Here is a 14,543-nt window from a genome sequence, read left to right as displayed (position 1 = left end):
CTGCAGCCATTGCCCTCAGGTGCACACAGTCAGCAATCCCCACAACAATCACCCACGACAAGGAGCTGGAATTTGGCCCGTCTTGTCACAATAGCTCATGAGAGGCACTCAGCAAACACTTCGCTCCCACACACACCAGCCTCCCATGGCCGCACACACACACACACACACACACACACACACACACACGGAGAGCTTTCTCTCCTATCAGACTATGACTCACAAGTTGCCACGGTTTTCAGCTGCTATCTACTGGTTTGGATTTTCGGCGCTAATGCATCGGGATCAATCGGTTGACCCGTGCTGTGGGGATGAGCGTCCCTTTTCAGATAGCGTTTGTTTTGGTATGAATGACACCTCTGGGAACAACATCACAGACACTAATTGTGTCTTTTTCTTTTTAACAGGCAGACGTCCGCAGAGAGTTCATCCAGTGGCCAGCATGTGGTCTACGAAGCCATCTGTGGTAAAACAGGTGGGTCTGATGCTGCAGTTCTACACACACTCGGTGCACCTTGGGTCGGTGCTGCAGTCGTCGGGCGGGTTGGAAGTTGTGCCCCTCTCTATGCCAGTGTCCCCGACCACAGCCAGGCATAGTGGACATTCCCCACGGACGACTGATACACACCACTGGATATTTTTAGCCGGCTTTAGCCCGCTCAGTGGTTTTGTTGCATAGATGAATGTATTCTGCACACTGCAAGAGATAACTCTATCACTTAATGGTAAATAATGTCAAAACTTTGATTACAACATTGTTGGAATTTGTCCAAATGAGGTTTTATTTGCTATCATGTCCTATGACTTGTGTCATAATCCACTTTAAGGTTTCTACCCAAAACAGCCGGACCTCAACAGGCATAAACAAACTCAGCAGTGCTGCAATTTGCCATTTGATCATATTTTTTGTACTGGTCCAACAGTAGAGGTCAGATTACCACAGAAAGATAAAGAGGCATTGCACTGATGACATCTTTCTTTTCTAATGAGATCCAGTGATGGGAACAGCTCGAGCGTTCCCATCTGTTGGTCATTCCTATGCAGTCGTAATCACTGTCTGTCCGCCAAAAGGGCCGTCCAGTTGTACCCCAGAAATCACACTGAGAGAATGAAAAATGTAGCTCAGTCTTTGTTAAGTGCATTATGAGTAATGCACTGCAGTTGTGGTTGCGTGCACTCACGTGCGCTCCGCCGTCCTGCCCTATTTCCACAACTCTTTCCACCCTGAGCAAAGTGTCGAGCTTATTGCAGTAACAGTGATATTAGGCAGTTTGCGCTGATGCACACATCTGTTTGCCTGATCAAGAGCTTTTTCCATAGACCCACTATACATTAGCATTAGCAACTCATACCATTCATCACATCACGTGGGTCCCACAGTCAAGACGGTCCCTCGGTTTTTTGGAATAACACAGTAGCTGTGCACCACCCAGTAACCCCACCCACACCAGACCCTCACCCTCACTCCCACCCACCCCAAATTCAGTGCCGTGTGTCTGTGACCAGAGCCCTTCTTTTCGTCCTCCGTCTTCCCCCCCGAAACTCTGAAAGGCTGGCTTAAGTTAACAAACATCTTATAAACTCATCAATTACTGTAACTGGATCCGTTGGGAGAAGCTTCTGAATTTCGTGCGTGCATTTTTTCCGTCGCTCGGGGCTCAAAGAGTTTGGGGAGAAGCTTTGCCCTTAACTCCCCAAAAAAAAGTGTCTGAACTGAAAAAGAAGAAATAAAAAAAATGTCCCCGTACCGAAAACCGGCTAGCAAGGCAGGTTGAACCATGCTGTCAGAATGCGACGGGGGGGCTCAGTGGGCTGTGCTGGAGGGAGGAGGGTGTTGTTGGAGGGGGGGGGAACAGCCTTTGTGGAGCTCCGGAGTGCGTCAGGTCTTTCTGCCTGCCCGGTGCACCTTTGTAGCGAGATGACTGAGGTCCCCTGATTGACTCTGACAGGGAGTTAGAGCGGGTCCAAACGCAGAGCATTCTCTATGATCAGCTGTCAACCGTCATTAATCACACCCTCCCTTTGTCTCCCTCTCTCTGGTGCGCTCTCTTAATCTCCTTTCCTCTCTTTGCTCGCACAACTCCCCCTTTATTCTGTGAAAACTCTTCCTGCTGCCTCACCCTATTCCCCTTTTTTTCCCCTTCTTCTTCTGTGCTCATTTTTTGACATGAGATGAAGGAAGGGTTTTGATGTGGACCGATCGTAGCTTGCAAACGTAGATTATATGGACCACATATGTTTTACAACGCTTCCCTTGGAGATCTCGGGGCTCAACAGCTGGTGACTGGGGAGATTTAGACTGAAATGAAGGCTGCACTTGTGATCAGCATGTTAGGGCGGATAGCTCGGGTCTCCCTCTATCAAAATAACACTGTGTGCTGGCCTGTTGAGAAAGGAAGGTAGTTATTGGTACTCATCCATTTTCCTACGTATGATGTGAGTTTGATCTGAAGCGATGCTGTTGAATATTTATGTGAGGCAACTGCTTATGCGATTATTCTTTGCCACTGACTATTGACCATTTTCTTCCGTCATTTTTAGTTCTAAGTGTCTTTTTGGGAGAGGGACACGCAAGGGACAATATATGCATGCAGCAGCCGTGTCATCGGATTTGAAGTCGGGGAGATGTTTTCGTTTTCCCGTTAGTCAGGCAGGCCCCACGACGTAAAAGAGCACCAAAATAAACAGGGTGTGCAGGGAGGGAATGAAAGGAAATACTGTTTGGGAGCACGAACAGTGCAACTCTAACCGTACTCGGAATGCCTTTTCTACCGGATGCCTGGCCTCCAGCCAGCAGATAGGATGAGTAGCGGGAACAGGGCGAGGGCCGGGGGAGGGAGGGGGGGGGTGGGCGGTTTAGAATGAGGGAAGAGTCAGACAAAAGGCGAAGCGCGGAGATGACGGAGCAGATCTGCTGGACCAAAAGTTTGAAACATCAACAAAACATCTCACCGGCAGGGTTTTCACCGCAAAGCTCTTTTAGGTTTGACCGTGACACTTTTGTCTGTGCACACACGGGGGGCTGTGGTGGGGGGGGAAACTTTCTGACGCCATTCTATCCCTGCTCATAAATGTTACTTTCATCTATTGATTCCCAAGGTCTTTCTGCGTACGGCGATCTGTTCCAGGGCCAGGAGCCTGGCCACAGATGACATGAAAGCGACCAGCGGCCCGTCCCGCCCCTCTGCTGGCCTGACAGGTGTCTCTGCATGTAACCGCGTCCTCGCAGAGGTGTATTTTGGGAAAGGACAAAAGCAACAGATGGAAGCATCACTAGACTATCTAACAGGGTCCTATCGAATGTCCCAACGATGCAGCCACTTGCAGGAGGACAGTCTTCCAGGCCAGGAACCCCCCCCGGCTGTGATGCAGGTTGGGGTTTTATTTGCTCAGCTCAACATTGGTTTTGCCTTTTCAGCTCCTCCTCGACCTCCCCTCGCTCCCTCTGGCTACTCTCACACGTCCCTGCAGTTGTCCGCCCTCATTCTCTCCATGCCACCGATACCGCCGGAGATTTCACTGACAGATAGCCTTCAGCAGCTGGTTCGTCAATGCCCCGGTTGGCATTTGATTCAACCTTTAGGTGTTTGCTCATGCAGCAGCATGTGCGCAGCCAGCCGCTCGGGGAGATTTTATCTTCCTGAAAAGTTCAACAAACAGACAAGCACGCAAGAGAAGCTTCTATGATGAGAGGACTCGGACAGTCCAGCTCCAGGTCCTCGTTCGGAGACAAGTTGTTTCCAATCGTACACGTTGTGTCCAAGGATGTGGGTAGTTATAGCATCCTCGATACGATTGGCTCCTGCCTCGTTCCCTGTTCACGGGGATGGTTAAGTTGTAGATCAAAATTAGAATACAGTTGGATGTGATTCCAACTGTGATTATTCCTCTCAATTGTTGGGATGTCGATGTTGTTTTCTTTGGATGGACCAAATTTAATATTGTTTTGTAGACTAAAAAAGCGTCAGTAATTACTATTTACTGTAAATGATCAACCAAACAGCCTTTTTGTCCATTTCTGTAGCTCGAGGCATCAAGACACACACAGCATTAACTACGATGAAGGTTAATATTGCTCTCAGAGGCCGATGCTCATGTGGACATTCTGTTGATTGTGACCGTTTAGCGAGTTAACTCAGGGTGTGTTGATAGAATAAAAGCATTTGTGTTGTATATCAAAGGATTCTGAATATTTGTGATGACTTTGAGCGTGATACTTGAATGTCATGCATGTTTTTGTCATATCAACTGGTGATTATCATCATAGTGCTTTTGTACAGTAGTTTTTAATGCAGTAACACAGAACTGTTTTAATTAAATTGTATTGTTTTTTTGGTGATGATGTTAAACTCAATCTGGTTGATTTACTACTTAATGCCAGTGCACGATGTATCCAACAGCAGAGTCAAAATCAATGCGTATGGTCTTCTGTGGTGATACAAACTTGTTTACAGTCAGATCGTTTACTCTGTTTTGTCACTGATTGTGTACAACACACATGCATGGAATTGTACTATTTTTGGAATCATCGGTATTGAACAACGTTAAAATGAATACGTAGATAACATCAAACGTGCTGATCGTATTGTATTTGTTCACCACACACACACACTGCACACTGGAAATGCTCTATAATACTAATACTAAACAAAAACACTCCAGCAATAATGAAATTAGAACAATTCTATCCAACATTTTTAATTAAAAAAAAAAGGTGTTTCCAAGAGTAATAGGAAAAAAATTTACAGTTTGTGATCTAGTTAAGTGTTCACTTAGTGACATACGTCGTCTCATACAACAGAAAGGCTGCACTTAAAACACAAAAACAATCCCTGGAATCACCATCGTGTCGTCTTACAGAGGTAAACATAGAACCATGGAAATATATCATTTCAATTAAAGATTGGTTTCCAGCATTTTCTTTTTTTTTTTTCAAGGGTAATTTTAATTCAACAGCATCTCAACCCCAAACAACCGCTGCGGTGGCGCTGTGGCGTGCGCGGCGTCAGTTTCCAGCATCAAACATTCGAAGGCGTCCCGCGTGCGTCAGAGCCGAAGGATTTGTTTGCTCTCGACAAACGATCGCTTCAGTTTCACCCCGTTCGGCGTGTTCTCCTTTCGACTGCCATCGTTTTATGTCTTTGAAAGGCAACTATTGTTCTGTTCTTCCTGCGATGGAGCACTGAGGTACCTGGCTGTTCAAAATGCTGGAGTAAAAAAAAAAAAAATGCAAAAAGCGATGGACAGGGAAGAGGTCTGATGGGTTTGAGAGTGCTGTTGGTGGAGTGGTGCTTGACAGGTCTTCTCGGTAAATGCTGCCAATGATTGCGGGTGGAGTGCATCTTTTTATTCAAAGGCTGAGAGAGAGAGAGGGAGGGAGAGAGAGAGCTCAGGCAGGGCTGAAGCAGGGGTTGGAGGTACTCTTTGTAGGGCAAAGTCAACCCCTCACACCCGCTCCCCCTGAGTCGCGCTGGGAGGCCTTCACGTCTCACCCCCACCCCGCCCACCCCCCCCCCTTGAAACCCACCCGAAGTTTAGCTGCACTTGCAGGACTTGACGACCATGTTGGAGAGCTGCTCGACTTTAGGGGAGCGACCCACGTAGTAGAGGATGGTGAGGGGCTCCAGGTCCTGAGGGACGCAGCAGGGCGAGGCGGACGCTTCGGGGTTTAGGGTGTTGTACAGGCTCAGCAGCTGTGGAAGAAAGAGTCCAAAGGGAGATCGAGGATCAGCGGAGAGCGTTTCCCGCCCCGAATAGACCCACCAACGCAACGTGCGTTTGTCTCACCGAGCTGTGGGTGGTGTCCGCGCTGCGCAGGTAAGGACACGGGCCGGAGCAGAAGTTAGCGTAGTACCCTTCAGGCTGATGGATCCACCTCCAGCCCAAATCCTGCCGGAAATTAATAAATAGCCGGCGTACACAGCAGTTCTCCTCGTAATTGCTGCGACACAAGAGAGGACAGAGGGGGAATTATGCTCACAGGATTAACTTCCACAAATAACAAGCATTTTTTAACAGTTGTATACATTTTTTTCTCTCCCCGACGGGCACACGGCCAAAGATGAGAGAGGAGTTCAGAAATTCCACCCTTAGGCGTGCCCTTATTTTCCCTCCTTGGAGTCGGCCCAGGTGTCTTTGGTGATGCTTGTCAGCCTGACGGAGGAAACCCAGACCTGAGGAGACGGCGTGTGAGGGGAGGTGGCGTTTGCTGGTGCTGGGACGGATTCAGACTTGTGTCGGATAATACCTCTGTCATGCTCGTCTGCGTGATTAACAAGCGCATTCGGCGTGTTCAATGCCCACGTACTCGTCTTGCACCAGGGCCAAGGAGATGTGTCTTACTTGAAGCAGTAATTGGTGTCGAGCGCCCGCTTCCGCCTGCGCGAGGAGAACTGGGCATCCAGCCTGTGGGGGGGCAGCATCATGAGGATGAGGTGGGGGTAGAGCTGCTCCTTTTGTTTTTTCACACGGCTCAGATCGTCATAGTCCGCCTCCGTACCTGCAGGAGACAGTCACTTAAGTCTGCGGGACACCGAGGAAAACTGCAGATTTGTTGAGGGCCGCAAAGACGCCTCGGAGCGGAAACCAGCATCTCAACTCCGATCAGCGTCGTCAGCTGTAGCTTTTTACAGGAGGATCCCGTAATAAGCAGGAAGGGCTTCGCTCATTTTTGGCTCACTTTTTCACCCTTTTCCTTATTCACCACTGGCCTCAAGCCCCCCTCCCCCCCTCCGGGCCTGCGTCTGCTCATCCGATCTGCCGCTGATAGCTAAAGCAGTGGATATCTCAAGAGAGAGAGAGAGAGAGAGAGAGGGAGGGAGGGATGCTGCTGTCGGATACGTACGCCCCTCTTTAATTTCGGGGCCAAGCGTCTGAGCGCCGTGGCAGCACATTCCTTGCGGCCAAGTCAGTCGGGAGTGTTTCCCAGGGCCGAGGGCCCGGGGGCCCCGGTGCTAAGTGAGATAGCAGATCGATTTGCGTTCCCATGCTCGGCGTCTCTCTCCTCATCTTAGAAAGGAAACCCATTATCTAACCAACAAGACCTCGATAGTTATTGCTGCTGGAGGAACATGTTGGTGACCAGATGAAAGGGAACTTTTTTTTTAGACCGTATTGTGGATGTTATTGTTTTATAACCGCTGACCAGATTCTCATTCATTGTAGGAAAGTCTGCTCCAGACTAGAACAGCACAATAAAAGACTAAATAAACACCCATACATACATTTAGTTTGGCAGTAAATTACATGAAACAAATGTCCCACTGAATTTGTCAGCTAAGAACTCATCCATTTATCTGTAACTATTAGCATTTGTATTTTTTAGAACTTATTTTTCATATAAATGTTAGCCCTGCCTTAGAGCTTGTTTTAAATATATATTCTAGTCATATCATTATATTCCACACATACTGTAGGTTTACATAAATGTGTCTGATTGGATCTGAAGAACAGCTCCATGATACCTACATTTAAATTTGAACAATCTTTCAGAAAAACAAAAGGTTGGCTGCTGCAAACAATTTGAAACTAATTTCACATCGTAGAGGTATCAAACGTATTCTCACCTTTGAACTTGACCTCCAGCACCTCATTGGCGTTCTCGATGATGTCCCCGTTGGGCCTGAAAGTGTGGCAGGGACAATGTACGCTGATCTCCATGCCGAGGTTGGTCTCTGAGGACGAAAACGAGAGCCGAGGGATGTGAGGAGCTGACATTTTCTCCTCAGGCCGTTTTGCTTCATTTGGAAGGAACCTGACCTCTAGCGCCTCATTGCTATTTGGCAGTGTGTGATATTAAGGAGCGATGCAAGAAAAAAACAGAAGAAAAAACAACAACTAGTCGTGTCCCACTCACGTCTGTACATCAGCCACTCTCTCACTGTCTCTGTGACATCGAAGGACACCCACTCAGCAGTTCCCTTGGTCAGGACATTCTTGCCCCCAATGTAGCGCTGTTTGGCTTTGGGGTCGTCTTTCTGGAGGATCTGCGAGGAAAGATGAAAATGTGACCCAGCTGCATAAACTCTCCTTCTTTCTTTCTTTCACACACACACACACACACACACACACACACACACACACACACACACACACACACACACACACACACACACACACACACACACACACACACAGAACCAGAGCTGTCTGTCTGAGCCAGACTCTCCAGGATGCCTCGGGCCAAATGTCTACTCTTCATGGAAAAAGTGACTCCTGTTGATATCCCCTTTTTTAGCAAGTTAATGCTTGCTGCGTTGCCCTCCTGCCAACGAGAACCTGGCCGTCCTTTGTGTCGGCGGTTTGAACTTGCGCCTTCGCCGGGCTCCCCGGATGCCGCGTGCAAAGGTTCCAAGAAAGGCGGGGCTCGCCAGGTACATCCCTCCTGTTTACCGGCTGTGTTATCATGCCGAAGGCCCCCCGAATGTACAAACCTGACGGTGGAAAATGCAGCAACCGTGGTCCAGACATTCCTATCTCCATCAGCACCCGTCTGAACAAAGGTGTTTATCTGTATGGAGAGACGTGTGTGTTTGGGTGGTGAGCCCCACCAGCAGTGCTCTGGATAACCAGGTTCCTGAACATTGTCGGCATCTAATCTGTCTTCCTGTGGGAACGAGGGGCCCCGAGTCAGCCCTCTGCCAATCAACTCTCGTTCTCAAAAGTGTGGGGGCGAGCGAGCGGCTCCGTTTACTCCCCCGGCGGGTGACCCTGCCTTTATCTCCCCCCTTGGGCCCCCCTGGAAACGATTCGACGGCCCCCCGACAGTCTGCGTTCGGCGCTGGCCGGAGCTTTGCCTCAGAGGCAGAACGCGGTCCGGAGACGCTTGTCTCCCTGGCAGGAAGTGTTGGAACCCGATCATTACTCTGAGTGTCTCACGGGAGATTAATGAGGAATCCGAAAAGAAAAGACAAATCCAATCTTGCGTACACACACACACACACACACGCAGACATCTTACAGATGCTCGCTCTACCACAAGAAATGCTCATAAAGACACGAATGCAGGTGCAGTTTGAAAAACAAAGGGGAGTAGATGGCTGTGAAGCTCTTGACGTTGTGCTAATGTAGAATGCATTTGAGACTAAGCACATGGAATAATGATCAGCGCATAAAAAGAGGAGAGAGGAAGTTTTCATCTTTTCATCTCATCTTTCTAGCTGACCTACGCAGGCCTTCTGAGAAGAAATAGAGCACATGAACGCCGGGAGCCGATAGCGGTGGAAATGAGCGGTCGGTTCACACACCTGGTAGAGCTCAATCCTCTGCTCGTTTCTCTTGGCGCCGGCGTTGGGGATCCGCAGGGCTCGAAACTCGGCCCGGAATAAGTTGGAGGAGTTCTTCTCCATGGTGGAGACGTTGAAGCGGAATACCTTGGAGGTGATGCCCTTGGGGCAGTAGGGGAGGTCATCTGCAGGTAAAGTGGAAAGGATGACTTAACGGCGGCTTTAAAGAGGCTTTTAATATCTCCTTTAAAAATAGATCAGACTCTCGTTGTTTTCTTTTTTCAGAATCCCTTTAAACTCTTACACATCTGTTACCTCCAAGTGATCACGTTGTTAAAGCCAATTTTCCACAATTTTCCTTCCAGAAATGGACATTCTCCTCATTATCGATAAACCTTTTTTCAGAGGATTCCCCTCTACGAGTTTATATAGTTTGCAGATAAAAGCAAGCCCTTATTATGATTTGTTTTTACTATTTGGAGAGTTTGGCCGTTACCACCGACCATCTGCTTGTACTTTGCGTGGTCCGCGTTAGCAACAAGCCGAAGTCATGAAATGAAAACCAAATGTCCCATGTGGTGGTGGAGCCGGGCCGCAGTGGGACGGCGGGGCGCTGCTCCTCCTCCTCCTCCTCCTTCCTCCCAACAGGTGCTCCGACAGGGGGACCCGGCCGCGGGCCAAGTATTCCCCCGGAGCCATAGGAACGATGTGGGCCTCACGCGCCACGTGACCCAGGAGGGCGACTAAGTGCACGCTTGACAAGCAGCGACTTGCTGTCGACATCGGTGTGGGAACGCCGGCCTTCTGCTGAGTCCGCTACGTTCCTCAGCGATGCGTTGAAACCGTCCCACTTTTTTCTTACACCGCAACACTGTAGAACAGTTTGTTATTTTTTTACAGGCCGAGCACATGCAGCGTTTGAGCAAAACAGGCACAAAGCAAACTTTTTACGGGCCAAATGGAAACAGTCGTTTACGGCCAAGCCATTGCTAATATATTACCCAAAGTTTCAATTTTATTACCGAGCCTCGGATTCGCTGGTGGCTGAAAGGGGCATTGCACCTTTGGATCGGTGGTTTTGTGTCACGCAAAAGGAACTTGCAGATCTCCAAGTATCTGTACTTCGTTTTGCCCATTATCCTATTTCAGAGTCCTCCAGGTCATTAGCTCATATTTCCACAATGTTTGTTTTTTTCAACTTTCCCTATTTATAGGTGACCTTTTTCAGCATTCGTCTCCAGCCAGATATCTGCCCAGTGTTTCCACACAATCTATAAGGAGGAAACCTCAGTAGCCCTTTCCTCCCCTTACTCACCCCTCCCTCCGACCCCTCTGCACCCCCAACAGGAGGTGGAAAGCCCCACTTTGAGGGGAGATTTGAAATTCTAATCAAGTCTTTGGTTTCCTTTTGGATGACCTCATTTTTCCTATTGCAATGGTTTTAGGTGGATTTCACATTATGGCTTATTTTCGCCAAGGGTCTGAAAGGTAATTTGTTCCACGTTGGTTAGTGGAGGGGGGGTTTGCTTGCATAATCAAATGAAATACATTCAGCAATTTGACCTCCCACCATTTTCAGATGTTTTAAGAGTGTAAGGATGTTGACATAAGCTTGACTTGTTTGAAAAGCAGAGATTTATGTAAAAAAATAAGCTTCATTGGATAATTAATTGAAGCTGTAACTCAAAAACGAATGATAATTTGACTGAAGATGTTTGAAGAGCGCTGCTGTAAAGCTCCTCCCCCGCCCCGCCCACACACACGCTCGCCCTCCAGTGTCCGGGATCCCCTCATGACAAAATAAACAAAAATAAAAACTCAAGAATCACCTCTCTTTGCCCTTTCGCCCGGAGGATCGTCCGTGATGTCAGTCCCTCCAGAGCTTTGTGGAGGTAAACAAAGGAAATAGGAAGCACAAGGCAGCAGGTGCTAGCCAGCTGCTGAGTCTTCTACTAGGTCTCATGGGACACATTTTCTCAGTCAGTTCAGTGAAAAAGTGTGTCCAAACTTTTGATAATACAGATTTTAAATGCTGCTTTTTGTATTGGAGGAGTCTCCAATTCTTCGACGCTTCGGGCCCTGCAGCAGATGAGATAATGGGACGGAGCTCTGCTCTGAAGTTGAAAAACAACTTTTTTTTTTCGCACTTGATTAAGGATGAGGAAGCGAAAAATTGGTTCCGGCGTGGGAGTTGGGAGGGAGGGAGGGATGGGCGGGAGGGGGGGGGGGGGGGGCATTGGGAACAAGCCAAAGACCTCTGTTTCTGTTTGCTCGGATGACATCACCCTTCGACTGTCCTATATTTCAGATACCCTGCTGTCCTCAGCGCTAGTGCTCTTTTTTTCACTGACCAAACACTGAGTCAAGTATTGGCTTGAAATTTCACTGAAACGGCACGCTTCAGTGTGCTGGGCTGTTGATGGCAGAATCTTATTGTGTCAAAGGTCATCATTCAGTTTAGTTCTCTTTTTATCAAATGCCCTGCACAGTATTTTATTAATGATCATAATGTGCCACATTGACTTTCTGATGCACCAGAAAAAAGATGAAATATGGCTGCCAGGTCTCAATAGACTTAGCCAGTGATGGCAAATGCCCACTACATTTGTAGTCATGGCTACGGAAATGAGTTCGGAGCACGTGTAAAATGTAAAAATGCATTGTGTTCAGCAGGAATGAACTAGGCAAAATGATCAAGGCGACAGACATTATGTTCCTTTCATGCAGCCACATGTAATCCCAACGTATTTGTTTCATTTCCCAATATACTTCTTGGAGAAGCTGTTTAGCGCAGAGCGCGTTGTAAGTCAAGTTCACGTCTCGTATCATCGCCCACGCCACGGCCTGCAGTGTATGAGACCAGCGTGGCGTGTCCCGGGCGCCAGGCCATCACCGATCGCACTCCTTGGACCTCTGTTTGTTTTGGGAGCTCTCGCTACCTCTGACCAGAGGATAAACCCCGAGCTGTGTATTTTGAGTGTCAGAAGCACTTTGTGGGACCTGTGAAATGGATTTGATTCAGGATGTACGCGGAAGCTCTGGTTAATGTCACAGCAGCACAAACACCTGTTGATTTCAAAATGGTAACACCGTCCACTAACCGGTCTCCACTTAAAAAACGCTTGGAGTTAAGTTAGCTTCTGTCACTGTTTTTCTGGAACAATCAATGGACCATATACAGGAAATACCAATATGGATGAACAAGGGAAGTAGATCATTACTGAGAGAGCCACTCGGCTCCTTGCTACCGGAGAGAAATAGAGGGGAAATAGAAGTGAGAGACTGCTCACGCTGCATGAAGAATATTGGGGAAACTCACGGCCAGAAAATGGAAATGAGGTATTGGAGTTGGCAATAAATACTATAAACCTAACTGCCTGAGAATTTTCCCTGCTTAGGAATGTGTCAGACTTAGGCTGGAGTTCCCATGGCTTTGGTGTGAGGTATGTATGAGGAATGGTGCTCATTCCAATTAGACTGTTTACTTTGCCCTCTCCACCGTGCGCCGCTCCACTGCAGGCGCGTCTGTGCGTAAAGGCACCGACACCAGGTCACTCAGCGTAAACTGGGGAAATTAGACACCGGTTTTTAACAGTGATACCTCAAATGGCATCCTTTTTTTGTTACTGAGGCCAGAATGAAGAAGTGTACATAGATTCGCACAATTAGGTATACAGGGCTTTTGGGTTACGTTTGGGCAGCCAATGTTGGCTGTACGGCGCGCTGGCAAAGCAGAATTGCTCACACTTCAACACCACAATATTTTCTGTGGCTTTTGGATGAGCCTCAAAAACCCCCACACCAGAATGATTAAAAACAACACACTTACTGTTTTCCGGCGGACCATTGATCATGTTGAACTTGTAAATCTCTTTGGCATAGTAGTCAGTCTCCGTGTTATCCTGTCCACAACTCTGATGGCGTTCTCTTCCCAGCTCCTCAATGAGCTCCTTGGTGCTGTTGTAAAGGGCCAGGACCTGAAACGGTACCTGACTTGGACCTGTTGTTTGAGGCGGACTGGTCAGCCGCAGTTTACTGAGAATCTGTCCCCGGACCGCCTCCACTCTCTTTTTCTTGATGTGGCCAATGTCCACAGTGGTGCACGTGGATAGCGACAGAGTCATTGTCACACAATTTGAAAGGAGGAAAAACAAAAGCGCATTTCCCAGATTCATATTTCACTATCTACTCACAAACGAGGGGTGTCAAGTGAAAGAGGAAGAAAATTTCCGATTTGAATAGAATCCCCCTTTCTCTTTTCATTCAGGTCGTTAGTGAGTCTTGTTCCAGAAGGGATCCCATTTTCTCAAGTGCTATGTCATCTTTGCAAAGTGAGCATTTGCATGGGAGCGAATCCGTGCCATTTTGAGAAGAAAAAAAAATACTCTCAATTCTTCAATCAAACTCGTTATACTACTCTTCATTACCCCCCGTATCGCATGCAAGCACGTCTTAAATATCTTCGTGAGTTTATAGTGTGCCAATCTCTGCACCGCAGCTCAGTCTCTCCAATGCATCTACTCAGTGCGCCTCTCTGCTCCTCCGCTGCAGTCCGGCCTCAAACTCACTCCGGCGCGCTGCACGCCGCCTCGCGCTTTATAGTCACAGGCTGTGACGTTTTCAAGGCAGGGGGCGGCAACCTTTTAGCCCCCTTCATCTGTCCTGTTCTGAAATAGCTTTTAATTTGGACTTTTGATAATATGGGCGGAATGCGATTTCCTAAAAGCGGCTCTCAACCAAAGGCACTGGAGCGATTTGTCAATGGAATTATTTTAGTTTTTCTTTGTGTGAAATGGATGTTAACTTTTACAAATCCTTGGAAAGTATTTAACTCATCCATAACAAAGTTTTGAAAAAACAAAAAACAAATCCACATTTATGGCCAAAGATATCAAATGATGTTGAAGGTGCACAGGAGCCCAACCAGCTGCTGTGATCTGTTGGATGCTGCTACCGTTCAGCTTCTTCCCGGCAACCACAAAACATGCAGAGCAGCGCCATCCAGTGGATGTCAGCGATAACTTCAGGTATCAAATATTTTCTTTAAGAGATTGAAGTATTGTGAATATTGTCCGTTCTCATGTGCAGTGTTTGATGTGGACTGCGCAGGCCTGAATTAAATGAGATAATCTAACGAGGCTCTACGTGATAGAGTTTGTTTGGGGGAAAAATGGCTTGGGAGTTGTGGGAACGATGATGTTTGTTTGGTAAAAGGAAGCCTACAACTCTGATTGTTAACCTGACATCATTTTTTCCTCTATTCCTCTTTTATGTTTTCACTGGTACAACCCAAAACTGAGTTAATGATCGGTCCGACCA

At 47.7% G+C, this 14,543-nt stretch overlaps 2 protein-coding genes across 5 annotated transcripts in view; one reads left to right on the top strand and one right to left on the bottom strand.

The window, feature by feature from the left end:
• Nucleotides 1–4,572, top strand: part of ttll5 (tubulin tyrosine ligase-like family, member 5) — a 37,712-nt gene extending 33,140 nt beyond the window's left edge. For all 3 annotated transcript variants that reach the window (XR_013452803.1, XM_040199149.2, XM_040199147.2), the window contains 2 exons: nucleotides 408–475; nucleotides 3,100–4,572. Coding sequence is in view for 2 of the 3 variants with exons in the window: in XM_040199149.2 (XP_040055083.2) it covers nucleotides 408–475; nucleotides 3,100–3,152 (121 nt within the window). In the remaining variant the exon portion in view is untranslated. The remainder of the gene's footprint in view (nucleotides 1–407; nucleotides 476–3,099) is intronic.
• On the bottom strand, nucleotides 4,267–13,833 carry tgfb3 (transforming growth factor, beta 3). 2 transcript variants are annotated; one of them, XM_040199155.2, is made up of 8 exons: nucleotides 13,054–13,833; nucleotides 9,246–9,409; nucleotides 7,856–7,985; nucleotides 7,566–7,673; nucleotides 6,343–6,499; nucleotides 5,788–5,941; nucleotides 5,528–5,693; nucleotides 4,683–5,357 (listed from the first exon to the last, which is right to left on the bottom strand). In XM_040199155.2, exons 1-7 carry the CDS (start codon nucleotides 13,397–13,399, stop codon nucleotides 5,535–5,537), a joined length of 1,218 nt encoding a protein of 405 aa, XP_040055089.2. In that variant the 5' UTR covers nucleotides 13,400–13,833; the 3' UTR covers nucleotides 4,683–5,357; nucleotides 5,528–5,534. The 2 variants fall into 2 exon arrangements, with proteins under 2 accessions (XP_077945983.1, XP_040055089.2); XM_078089857.1 differs by having other exon boundaries at nucleotides 4,267–5,693.
• Between the last annotated feature and the right edge of the window lie 710 nt (nucleotides 13,834–14,543).

This window comes from Gasterosteus aculeatus, chromosome 15 (assembly GCF_964276395.1).
Source record: "Gasterosteus aculeatus chromosome 15, fGasAcu3.hap1.1, whole genome shotgun sequence".
In the NCBI taxonomy this organism is placed as follows: Eukaryota; Metazoa; Chordata; class Actinopteri; order Perciformes; family Gasterosteidae; genus Gasterosteus; species Gasterosteus aculeatus.
This window is presented reverse-complemented; position numbering and strand designations above follow the sequence as displayed.